This window comes from Sylvia atricapilla, chromosome 3, assembly GCF_009819655.1.
Source record: "Sylvia atricapilla isolate bSylAtr1 chromosome 3, bSylAtr1.pri, whole genome shotgun sequence".
NCBI lineage: Eukaryota > Metazoa > Chordata > Aves > Passeriformes > Sylviidae > Sylvia > Sylvia atricapilla.
The window spans coordinates 43,909,708-43,922,559 of NC_089142.1; the positions used below are offsets into that span (position 1 = coordinate 43,909,708).

General features: G+C 40.6%; 2 protein-coding genes across 4 annotated transcripts in view; one reads left to right on the forward strand and one right to left on the reverse strand.

Moving 5' to 3' along the window:
- Window positions 1-2,167, forward strand: part of CRYBG1 (crystallin beta-gamma domain containing 1) — a 97,198-nt gene extending 95,031 nt beyond the window's left edge. The window contains exon 23 of the mRNA XM_066315204.1: window positions 426-2,167. Coding sequence (XP_066171301.1) covers window positions 426-514 — 89 coding nt within the window. The 3' untranslated portion in view covers window positions 515-2,167. The remainder of the gene's footprint in view (window positions 1-425) is intronic.
- A 979-nt stretch (window positions 2,168-3,146) lies between these two features.
- RTN4IP1 (reticulon 4 interacting protein 1) overlaps window positions 3,147-12,852 on the reverse strand; it is an 87,426-nt gene continuing 77,720 nt past the window's right edge. For 2 of the 3 annotated variants that reach the window (XM_066315207.1, XM_066315206.1), the window contains exon 9: window positions 3,147-3,280. In XM_066315207.1, coding sequence (XP_066171304.1) covers window positions 3,164-3,280 — 117 coding nt within the window. In that variant the 3' untranslated portion in view covers window positions 3,147-3,163. Of the gene's footprint in view, window positions 3,281-11,722; window positions 11,830-12,852 lie in introns of all 3 variants that reach the window. The other variant, XR_010743190.1, reaches the window with a different exon arrangement.

The following is a 12,852-nucleotide window of genomic DNA, read 5'->3' on the forward strand; positions in this document are numbered from 1 at the left end:
GTATTGTCTGTTAGCAGCAGACTTCATCATCTAAACATCTTCATTTTTAGAGCCAAGTGACAATTGACAGCTGTTCCAGGAAAACTGAATAGTCAAGTGTGACTTTTTGAGAAGTGACAGTCTTCAAGGAGCTGCACCTGACTGTACTGCAGTGTTTCTTTCCTTATCCATCCAGGCTGAAAAAGCTGAGAAACTGAATTACAAAAGGGGTGGAGAGAATAAGGCAGACTCATCCTGGTTAATTCAAAAACTGTTCCAAAAATTAATTCCAAAAGCAGGCAGTGATGAAAATACATTTGTCTTCTCAGAGCCATGGGTCGAAGAGAAACTGTCTACACCAGCACTTACTAGAGCTTTTCTGAAACCTAGAGTATTTGTCTGTTATTTCAAAGATAACTTTCCCTCTTTGACATTTCTCTCTACAGGAGGCACACAGTATGATTGTGACCATGTCATTGTCAACACAGTCAACGAAGAAAAGTCAACACAGTGTTGGGAACCACTAGTTGTATAAACCAAATGAAGCAAAGATGATGTTTGAATTGGCCACTTCTGGACACTTGAATTGGTACTGCCATCTCTGAGGGATACAGGATCAATGATGAGAGTTTTGTCTTTTCTTCACAATTTTAAAAAGAACAAGCAACAGAATGATTTCACCTCCCTATCCAGAATTATTTTCCCTATGAAAGCTGAAGTATTTCAAAACCTTCTCTGTTTGTTTGTTGTTTTAAAATCCTTACAATTCAGTGTCGGACAGAGAGTGGCAGTATGCCTCAGGATAGAAGGGTACAACTGAATATGAGAGAGACCCCACAGAGTTACAATCATGTCAGTGAGTAGTTAACCCAGAATAATCAGTAAGTGTAACTTGTTTTATAAAGGACAGGAGTGCAGTGTGTATGTTGGTATAGCAACTTGGACCTATGGGTTGTAGTATAGAGAAATATTCACTATGGGAAATTAATATATTTGGTTCACTGGAACAAACTTATGTTTACTGAAAATTTAAAGACTGCTATTACAGCACATCCAAAGATGTTTTAACATGTGGCTTCAAGTATAGTTAGTATGCTAATATAGTAACTGCTAAATTAAGAAAAAATTCTAGATTTTCTCATATATAGAGGGTGTATAGTAGCAGATATTTTGTTAGAAAAAGAGAGGGCTGGTGAAAGGATACATTGGAATGTGAAGAATTTGCCCATGTTCTCGGCTGCCTAACTTCTTGAGTTGTGGGTATTTTTCTTCTTTGCTGAGACACATTTGTAAGTAGAGTCTTACTGAACTCTGAAGTTGTATAGGAGACAAGAATTCTTAAAGAAAGTATTACTGAAGATGACTGCACCAGCCTGTAAGCTCTGTGGTTACTGAGTTTTCAAGCCACTGCCTGTTGGGCTTACCATGGAGGGTGCCCAACTCCCCAATATTTCTAGAGATGTTGGAGAGCAGTGTTTGTGGTGGGCACCTGGCTCCCCATTGGACAGAAGTGTCAGACTCCTCTAGGAAGGGGCACAGCCAGGCCTGGCTGGATACATGCCCAGCCAGAAGGGCTGTGCCCTTTCCAAGTAAGTTTTACTGGTTTAGTAACAAGCTTGTGACAAGCAGGATGTTCTGATGACTGCAGGAAGTCCTTCTGTTACTCTGCTTTGAACCCTGGTCATGTTAGTTTTCCTTAATAATGTTGGCAAAATGATAAAATACAAACTCTGGTACTATGCTGCTGTGCTTTGTTCTGGCTTAGACCAGTGTTATTATAAGCTGCTCCGAGGAGCATCCAGGCCTTTGTATTGCATAGTAAGTCTGTTTAAAATTAACTATTAATTACTATTGTATTGCCTCAAAGAATACTGGTGCTTTTACTGTTAGCACCCTCGAGGAAGTGCCTTACTGATTTTCTTCCTTTTGTAAAGGCGCACTGAAGTTTTGTTGCTCTGAAATGTGCTGCTTTTAGTCCTTAATAGAAAATATGTTGTTACTGGTTCCAAACAGTGGTACTTTGTCATATTGATGTGCTCTTGCTATATATTATATAGCATTTTACAAATAAATTTAAGTTAGGTAACTTTTTATTGAAATAATTTTGAAAGGTAGAAGAATGAGATTTTATGGTTAGTTTTGCTTTCACCTTTTGCCCATCTCTGTTCAAAATTCCTCTGCGTCAGCCAACCCCTGAGGAGTGAATATGTGGTGTGGAACAGCTGCAGTCCCTGAGGAATGGGTGATTCTTCTACACAAGTATGTGTTCAGTGCACATGTGCATGGGGCCACCCTTCACACAGCTGCCATTTCTGTCCCCTGGTGGAAGTGTTGCATAACATGGTTTGTGCACCCACCACAGCTGCACTGCTGTAAATGGACTCTCACTTTAGAGGTTGCCACTTTCCTTCAATCCACCTGCATAACTGCAGGGGAAGTTACCCTATCTCTGGCAAAATGACCAGTTGAAAAACAGCCCACCAGACACAAACACACCCTCCAGCACTTCATCAGCACCGATGAGACAGAGCAGGAACAAGGACACAAAGTCGTGTCTACCCTACCTTCATAAACACTGGAGTCAGCTGAATCTGGGCCAGAAGTTGGGCAATTAGAATAATTATCAGTTACAGATTGATTTTGTCCTTGCTTCTATTTAGACTAGCTATGTCATGTCATGAGAGAGTTGCCATAACAAGATCAAAGTATCAGTCTTGAGACAGTGATGTGACCGTTTAGTTTTGAGAATGAAATAGTTTGAGTAATAATCTACATTAGTGAAGGTAAATAGAACTAGGAGAGCCAAAGGAAAACAGCACCAGTTTCATATAGACAAGTAGATAAAGAGTGTGCCTCACTACTTCAGGACTTACATCTGAAAAAATAAAAGCTCTATGATGTACATATGAAAATGCTGCAAACTGTTCCTCTTATCCTAACAATGAGGGGTGTTCTGCAAAAGTCAAAACTACATTTTTAACGTGGTTTTCAAGTAGAAATACCTAAGGAACATTAGTATATCTTGTCTGCTTATTAACAGGGAGCGTATGAAGGAATCAGAGACTTTTCTAAAACAAGATCTATAAGTTATGCATCTTGTGTGAGCTTTTAAAGAAGAAACACTTGCTACATACCAATTTATGTTCAAGGACTGACTGGAGGTGGCATAATGATTAGAGATACTTTATTGTCTACTTATTACATTGATCACTGTTTTTCCACGTGCATGTCCTCCTTCCAATTTCAGAAAGGCCTTTGGAACTTCAGAAAATGAGAAGACTTCATCAATAACTGGTTGAATCTACAGAATAAAGAAAAAAATGTCACTATGTTAGGAATAAAATAATGTTTCACCCTCACACTTCAAAACTGTATGAAGAAAGGGGGGAGGTTTCTTTAAGGTATTTAGGACAGAAATTGCCATGTAGCCAGTAGCTTTTAAGATTTTTCAGGCATACCTCTGCATCCTGCGGCTTTCTGTTGCTCTTTGCCCAAGTTTGAAACACCTCTACTAGCACAGTTTAGAGCCCTTACCTCAGGCTTCCATTACTAATGTCACCATGTAAAGCTCCAACTTCTACATCCTTTCAAAAACAGACACTGGTTTAACTTTCTGTTGTCCACAATGATATACTGACAGAAAGAACCTTTTCCCTCATACTTCTCTACTGGTTTTCTTGTTAAGCTCAAGAATTCTCACAATGTCAGATATTTTAAAGATACTTGTAAATCTGATGACTGTCTGCATCAGTACATGGCTCAGTACCCTTAAAAGACCACAAATGAAGTACAGAAGAACAGTCTACCAATGTTTGTTGCTGAGTCATTTAACTGCACTGGAAAACTTGGCTACTGTGTATTCCAGGAGGCATAAATCATTATTAAGGCCATCTTGCATCAACTGCTATTTTGACATTAATTTTGTAGAGTGGCCTTCTGGATTGTTTTAGACTCATTTCTAACAACAACAACAGTGAAACTACTTATTAACTCTCCCTATTATCAACTAAGGAGCCTGAAACCCTTACATTTCGTTAGATGTCATAGTGTACCAACAGAAGCAGAAGAAATTTCAGCTCTTTTGAAAAATATTTGTCACTGCTGGTCCAAGGGAAGAGGTTATTTTGCACTGTCAAGTTCTGAGTCAGCATTCCAAATGCCAAAATAAGATTTGTCTACAGAAGTACGTCCTACACCTCCTACCACAGAGGTGCCTACCCTGAGGTTGGTCCTTTACCTTGGATCCTGTAACACCAGCCCAGTGCATGTCCTTGCACCAATGCACTGATCCTAATCCTTTTATCAGAAGAAAACATAAACTGTAGATGAGTCTACAGCTAGCGCTTGCAGTGATGAAGATCTGAAGTACCAAAGATCCAAACACACTATTTACAGTGCTAGAAGAAGATCCTTTTCACTTGTGTGGGAAAAAAAAAATCTTTCTGTATCTTCCTATAAAGAAAACAGCATTTTCCTTATAGCTGTGAGCATGCACCCTCTCCTGTTGAATAAGCCAGAACTGGTAATTTCTCTGTGCTGGCAGGACATGCATTGTGCTAGACAGAAAAGGAATACAGCAGCAATAAGGACACAATGTGCCAGCTTTGGAATGGTGCTGTCTTTCAGAAAGCTGCCTTGCTTTTACCACAAGACAGAGGTTTTTGCTTTCAGACATGCTGCTTAGAAGGTGCGTTTGCAGCACTACCAAGGAAAAGTTTTCATACACATACACACTTCCCTAGCAGCAGTGCTGACCACCCAGCACCCTCCCCAACAGCACAACAAATGCTCTTTGATAGTTATCTGTGCTCAAGGAGGTCCTTTTCTTAGATCTCCTAATTTCCTCTTGACATCCACTCCTTGCACTTAAGGAGTTAAGTGCACTCCTTGCACTTAACTGCTGCCTTTGCTTGTATGATGACAGTAATCCAAGACATCACTACTCTACCTTGCACCACTGTATCACCTAATACCTTTAGATTTTCCTTCTAATTTTGTCAAGGCAAGCTTAGCCATAGTGTGAAACTTTATGTGCCAGAAAATCAGGAATAAATGAACCCCCTCCAAAGAATGCATCAGAATTTGAAGACAAATCACTTTGAGAGCAACTGTGCAAATAAATATAATCACCAAGTGCCTCAAAGTTGCCATTCAGCAAGGTACAAAGCTTAGTAATTTATTTTCCTTGTTCTGCCTGGACAATATCTGTAAACCAACCCCTAGCAAAGTCAGTAGCAACAAGCAGCAGAGGAGCCACAGATACCCCAACTGTGGAAGAAATGTTGGGTATAAATTACCATGTTCAAGACAAACTAATGTCTGGTCAGCATTCAGGACATAATTGAAATGTTGTCTTGGACACCAGCAAAATCAGGGACGTGGACTCAAGGCAGCAAAAACACTGAATTAGACAATGGTTTAGGGTAAACTGAGCATCTGAGTGCAGCTGCAGCTGCTGTGACCATCAGCATGAGGAACGTGCTGCTGATCAGTACTGACTGTTTTGAAGAAGACCAACCCTTGCGTTCATAGCAGATGCTTGGGAAAACAGAGTTCAGGAACCTTGTTGAGCCAAGCACTTGTACAGTACTTACTGTTAGTGGCAGTTGTGTACAAAGCTGTGCTTCAATTAAGAGGGAAAAAAGATACAGAAACCCAGCCTGCTGGTGCATGACCCTGACAAGGCCACAGGTTAGGGGGAGAGGAAAGGTATTCAGGAAAGAAAGCAGAGCAGCACAGGGGATGTGAACTGCAAGGGATTCCAGGGAAAGGCAGAAGTTAATTTCAGATACATGCAGCAACTGAGAAAACATGAACAAGACACTTCAGTGTTCTGCTAACCCTCTCTAGTCCCTTATTGTAGGTTGCAGCTTATAACCCTGACAGAATGAGGTATGTTACATCCTCAGCCTGTTGGGTAGAATCCAAAGTATTGCATTTGAAAAGTGGTGACACAGTGGTTCAGAGGAGCCCTGAATTCAGCCTCACAGTTCAAAACAGTGTGTATTGCAGCCACCACATGCTCAAAGCCCATGTGCTACATTGATGTAACCTCTAGCTTCATTTAAATGCTGGCTTTAGGCAGTGCTATAGAGAGACATGAATACCGAATTGATGATCCTGGCAATCTAGAGCATTAAACATTTTATCTGGCTGGCTGGACAGCCCCATTGTTTGAATAACCCTGAAAGGGCTGACCGTGTTGCAGCACAGTGATTCACTCAGCCTTTACCATAATCCACTGACTAAGATAAAATTTCTTCCTGTGAACAGACAAACAAGTAGGGGAGCGTCTGCTGTTTGTTGAATGTGTGATAATAAATGGAGATTAACTGGATAATAAAAACACTGCCTATTTACAGCCACGCATCAGTTCCTTGCCAGAGGACACCTATTTGTTCAGGGAAAAGGGATTAAACTAAAGTCTGGGAGAGAAAGGACTACACATACCCACATTGAAATGTTTATCTGAAAACAGATTGGGCCTGAAAGGTACTTTCTTCCTCTTCATTCTCTCCAATGCAGGACATACTATAGAAATGAATCTCAGGTCTCTTAAAATGAACTCATGTGTTTGGAAAAATAAAAAGAGCAATTGCTGGTGCTGATTAAGGCTATCTCACGTACAGCACAGAGGTGGTGTCCCAGCCACTCCAGCTCTGAATGCAGTAGGCAGTGAACAGCACTGGTAGGAGTTGACTGGTCAGCAGGAACACACTCCTGCCCATGGCAAATTCAGGCCCACCCTTGGAGGTGCCACTTTCTGCGGTAGCAAGGACACAGTTTTAGTTTATCAGGAGGGGACAAGTGAGAAAACAGGAAAGGAATGGAGACGGCTTTGACCCTCACAGTAGCAACAAGTCACTCCACTAAGTGTGGAGCTTTTTCCTGCCACTGGAGGGAGAACGAGAGCCTTGAAATTCTCTGGAGAGCGACGAACTGAGCGCAAGCCTAGTTCAGGGCGCAGAAGGACAGAAGTGCCCTCACTCAAAGGACAGTGACAGTGCACTGGCTCTCTTCCAGGGCTGCAAAGGATGGCCGTGTCAGAGCTGCCGTGCAGCCTTGCTTGGAGAGTGCCTCCCTCCCAGCTGCTACCTGCCACAGCACAGCCCCTTCCTACGCCTTGGTGAGGCTGCTCAGGCTCCCATACACCACCCTCCAGGAATGGAACCCGCATGTGCACAGAACAAAAGCTCCACCAGACAGCAAAATCCTCCTGAGGGCTTGCCATAATGGAAAAGACCTGCCTGCTGTTTTGACTACCTGAGGTAAAAGATAAAGGCCATTTTCTTCCAGAAATTATCACTCGGCCTAAATGCGGTCCATGAGCACAAATGCAGAGCTTGATAGTCTCCTTTGGCCTTCAGTGAGTCTCTCATCAGTGTCAACAACAATCATGAAAAGAAATCATTAAAAAGAACAGTCCTTGTCCTGGGACTAAAAAATTGGTTATCCATTTGTTACTTGTTATTCCATGGGAAAATAAGATGCTGTTTTGGGACACCCCTACTTTAGCTGAGGATCTTCCCTGCTGTACTCGCGTTCCATGCTCCTTGGATCTTAATCTCACTCCTTTCTTCATTCTCTCTTCCCCTTAAAATGGCATGCAACAACGTATGGCCAGCCTCAAATTGCTTGCCAACAGCAAGTTCTAGGGTCAGCCCTCACTGAAAACAAAGACTGAAGTTCTTACCTTCTGCAACAGCTGGCTCTGGTCATGTCTTGTACAGGTAGCTTTGCAACTGCACAGTACCAGCATAAAATCATAGGATGGTTTGGGTTGGAAAGGACCTTTAAAGGCCATTCAGTCCAACTCCTCCTGCCATAGGCAGGGACACCTTCTACTAGACCACATTATTCAGAGCCTCATCTTGGATGTTTCGCAAAAAACCTTCTTTGCTGTGTTTATTAATTTGTATTTCAGAGAATATGCACTTTCATCCATGAGCACATTAAAGGACATCAGATACATGATATTTCTGTCCCAAATACCTAACAGAAGTAAAACTGATCCAACAATACGCCCATAACAAAAATGGTGCTGCAGTGGTTAAGACACGGGAATGGAAGGCAAGTGTCCCAGGGTCTAATCTCACAGCCATCTTACCAACAACTGTATTATCAGGTCGTATTTGTTTTGTTATTAAGCCAATGTTCTTTCATATCAAATCTCTAACAGCAGCAAACAGGAATTCATGGGTATCGGGTACAATTATTAAAATGCTAGCAGACAAATCCCAGTTAAGCAGTCTATCAGGGTACAGCTCAGAGTGTAGCAAAGGCTTCAAAAACTCCTTTGTTAATTAGCCCTAGCAGAACAGCTTCTACAGAACATAATGAAGAGCAGGGACAAGCCCAGAACTGCAATGCATGCCAGCCTAGCCCAAACTTAAATCAGTAGAAATAAGGGTTTAGTTATGTACTGGACCATGCTGAAAAACTGTTAACTACAGGAAAGTGCAATTAATCTCTTCTGCAATCCCTGGTAAGGCACATTCTTGGTAGTTGTCTTGATATTTATGTAGATAATTAAAGCAATCTGGGTCCATGTCACCATATACATTAAGACAGAACCAACTTTGGTACAGTTAAATATACATATTTACATATGAAAGCATATCATATATAGAGATTAGAAGATTAGTCCTGCATGATCCACATTTTACCAGTCTCAGCAAACTAAACTCACAGCAGATGAGGGCTGTCTTTTCTGCATTCTACCCCTGCACTAGGCACAATTCCCTCCTACACCAGTAGGCTAGAGGTCAGAACACCAGGACTGACTTTCCACATAATTTACAATTATATCAGGTTAAGGGAACACATCTGATTAAATGCCTGGTAGATGATGATGAATTTTTTTCCAGACCTCATTGTGGTGTAAGTGAATTTACATATTGAAACCCTATTTCCTCACAGTATGCAAAATTTCCATTAGTGCCCTTCACGGACACTTCGTGATGTAACCACACAGCACTTTCATAAGCAAGCTACCATGTCCTGGAGGAACAGGTATGGTTTAATAAAAATCACAGTGGCTTTTTTTGGTGGCCATGACAAAATGCAGATAGAGGTTCTTTTTGGAAGAGAAAAGACTGAACAGAGCTTTTGGCAACCCCTCCTTGGTCAACATCTCTGTGCTCTAGCCAACCAACCTGGCAAGCAAATGTACTGCAACAGGAAAATACAAAATTAAAAGCAAAAAAAAAAAAAAAAATAGGTGCAAGCTTTGCAATTTAGCATGAAGAAAGATGGTCATCAGAACAAGTGTGAGTGACTAAAGAGAATGGGAAGGACTGATCTCTAGTTAATTGAGACATTTAAGTGTAGAAATCCTTATACTTAGACACCCTAGTGCCTTTTTTAAGCAGGCACCATGCAAGGGTGAATTCTCAGGTATCTTAGGATGCCTTAGCACAGCCATAAAGTCTGGAATTACTGCAGAGAAGGCCACATGTATGGATGCCATGTTTGGAGAACATTCAAGGACTCAGTGTTGGATTACAGTGTCAAATTCACTGTTTGATATTCATACAGCTGAGAGAAATGCAACAATAGTGCAATAAGGGCCAGGGAACATGTTATTTGCAGAGCTGTAACGAAATGAATTGGAAGCAAATCAATACACACAGGTTAGGATACAGAGTCCAGAAGCTGTGATGACCTACATTAGGTGTAAGCCATCTTGAATCATGGCTATCCAAACAACTCTCAGATACATCAGAGTGGATGACCATACCCATTTGCGTTATTTACTTCCTGAATAGGAAAAGACCGGGAACAGAAAACAATTCAATTCCTCATTTTAACAAGGTATCTCAAAGTAAATCACCAAAGGTGAATAAAGGGCATTAGCCCTCATTAGTAGATCAAGAAATTACAGTAGCAAAAGATTATGTGATTTGTTCAGCATTGCACAAGAAGACAGCAACAGGGCCAAAGAACAGCCAGCATCCTGCCCTCCAAACCATAACAGCAGATGCTAAGTCCAAAACATTTAACACCTTCAGCAAAATCTACAATCAACACTACTCACAAATTACATTAATATAGGCATGCAGTTGTTCTTCCTATGGGTGCTGGAACATCTATCTAAAATGCAAACATCAGAGAGAATGATCTATTCATTTCATGATTGGAGACTCTGTTTGCCCTTTAGCCTTGCTTCTGCAAAAACAACTTTCACCCATCTGATGCAACATTGCTCTGAAGGGAAGAATATTAAGTCACCAGAAACACTGCACACACACTTGTTCCTTGTTTAAATTCCATTTAAATAGCATGGAATTAAAATGAAAATGTCCCTTTTCTGTTGGGCTGCATGTTAACCCACATCCTATTATGGTCCTGCAGGAACACACAACGCACTGAGTGCTCTTGCTTATGACACTAAGGAGTCTTCTGAGCCTGCTTTCTTCCACCAGGCTTTATAAAAGGCATGGCAACTGCTCAGTTATGACTTAGAGGCTTCTACCAATTTAAGTACTTACACTAATTTGGTCTATTTTCAGCAAGGACTATATGACATGTCCTTAGGAGGAAAATGCTGGGCAAGTGGCAAAAACTGAAATTGTCAATTTTAAAGCCACAACACTGACCACAAATACACCAAATTAATTCCTAACAAGCCTTTCAGTGATGATGCTTCACCAAACAGTGTGCCAGCAGATCTGTGTCCTGAATTAAAGGCTCTCTTGATTTCAGTTATCTTCAGATGAGAACTGTAATTCACCAGGAACATTCTACCATGGAAAGAGAGACAGCAGCTTCTGACATGGGCTTCGTCAACTCATTTGGTGGAGCTCACATTAAGCCAGTCCTTACTGGGTCATAATTATCTGCTGCAATTCAAACCACAACAGCAATTCTCCAGCAGTTTAGAAAACAGTCAGTCTCTCTAAAATTTGTCAAGGAAATTCCACAACTGTTGCAGCAGCCTCCCAGCCCCTCAGTCTTGCAATAGTCTCTTTGCAAGATGTCCAGCTGCAAGGCAGAGAAAACACTCACAAACTGAAAATGGTTTTACAGTTCCTAGAACTGACTGATGTGCAGGTAAATTACACAACAAAAATTATTCTCTTTTCTTGTACTACCAACTCATCAAATCCTCTCCTTTGTTTCCCCATTAAAAAAGGCTGTTAAAAAACTCCTCCTCAAAGCTGACATTTTGCAAATCTCTATTCCTTGCTGCAAAAATCATCAAGGTGAAAACCAAGTAACTTTAAAAAAAATTGCTTATTCTTCATTCACTGAAGGATTGAGAATCCTTTTGCTTTCACAAAGGAAGATGATGAACTCATCATCAAAATCTCTGTTGGTGCAGAAGGACTGTAAGGAGAAACACTGTCAAATAAAAACGATCTGTAAATGTTTCAGAGGTATGCTCTTCAACACTTCACTTACTGTAATATCTCTTTAAACCATCATCTCTTTTTAATTTCTTACATTAATCCCCCCATATAATTTATTCCTGAAGAAAAGCCTCTCATTTTCAGGAGCTTTCTAATTGCTCTCTCACTCACTTCCTGCAATTGCAAAATTAAGATGCCTTTATCAGAAAAGACTAAAATTAGAAAAAAAAAAACCTGCATTACTCAAAAATATTCACTCAAAGGTAACAAGTTCAACTACATGAGCTCAATTTGCTGGCTTCCACAAGGTTCTTGATTCTTCATTGCTTTATGCTTTTTTTATTTTTCCTTTATTCTTTCCTATCCAAACATAAACATTTATTTCCACTTACTTATAGGAAATTGTGGTACAATTTCTCCAGTGATTCTCTCCTGCCTTTTTTCCCAAACACCTACTCTTCTGAATGGATGGTCTGTCCTTTTAGGAGAACTCTTGTGTCTAAACAAGAAAGGTCATAGTCTTATTAATATCTGTCTAAATGGAACACAACTGGGTCTTATAAAATCCTGATGACAGCTCAGATGTTTACAACGTTGCACAAAATGGAGTAAAATGCTGCTAGAATAATGACTCTGCAGACAAACAGTCTGACATGAGGACCTGTTTTTGCACAGAGAATAAAAGACCAAGCAAACATCTTTGTCCTCATGATCATCTTACGACCAGAAGTACATCAGGACATTCATGTATGTCTGACGTACATGTTAAGTGGCATTTCAATTCACCTGTCCAGGTTATTAAGCAGAGAACACCGATTAAGCCCTATCTCTATTGCATAAACAGCTGTTTGCCAAGAGGCTTTCACGAGCATATTCTGCATTTGTTTTGCATACAAGGTAGGAGCAGAACACAAAACAAATTGCAACTGGCTGAGAACAGGACAAATGGTAAAAACAGAGACAAGGGCATTTCATTTTCTTCGACACTTATAATTTAGCAGTATGACTGAATGCAATCACTAGATGAGGACCTTCTACAGTTTCTTGACCACACTATTGTGCCTATAGCACTGGACATAATGCAAAGCAGAGAACCTTTTAGTCTTAGCAGCAGCACTGAGGTGGCAAAACAGAAGCAATGAGGTCTTCAGTACAACAGCAGTTTATTTATTCTTTTCCAAACTCTGGATCATATTGCATACCAAAAAAAGGGGGTTCAATGCTCAGACTTCGAGAAATCTAAATTTTACAAATAAGCACAAATTTTGAGCACAAGATGGCAGTTCACATACTGGAATTACCAACAGTCATGACAGACTCTGCTTACTCTTCTGCTTATCTACCACACAAAAAGATTAGCAGCAGTTGTCCATGTTCTCTACTCTTGGATAATTTCATATTGCCAAAATTCCAAAAGAGGACATGCTGGGGCCTATATCACCACACAATCCAAAACACAGGATTCGCTCTCACAGTTTATTTTGTAACAAGCTCATAAACCTGAAAAGATCACAAAAGCAGA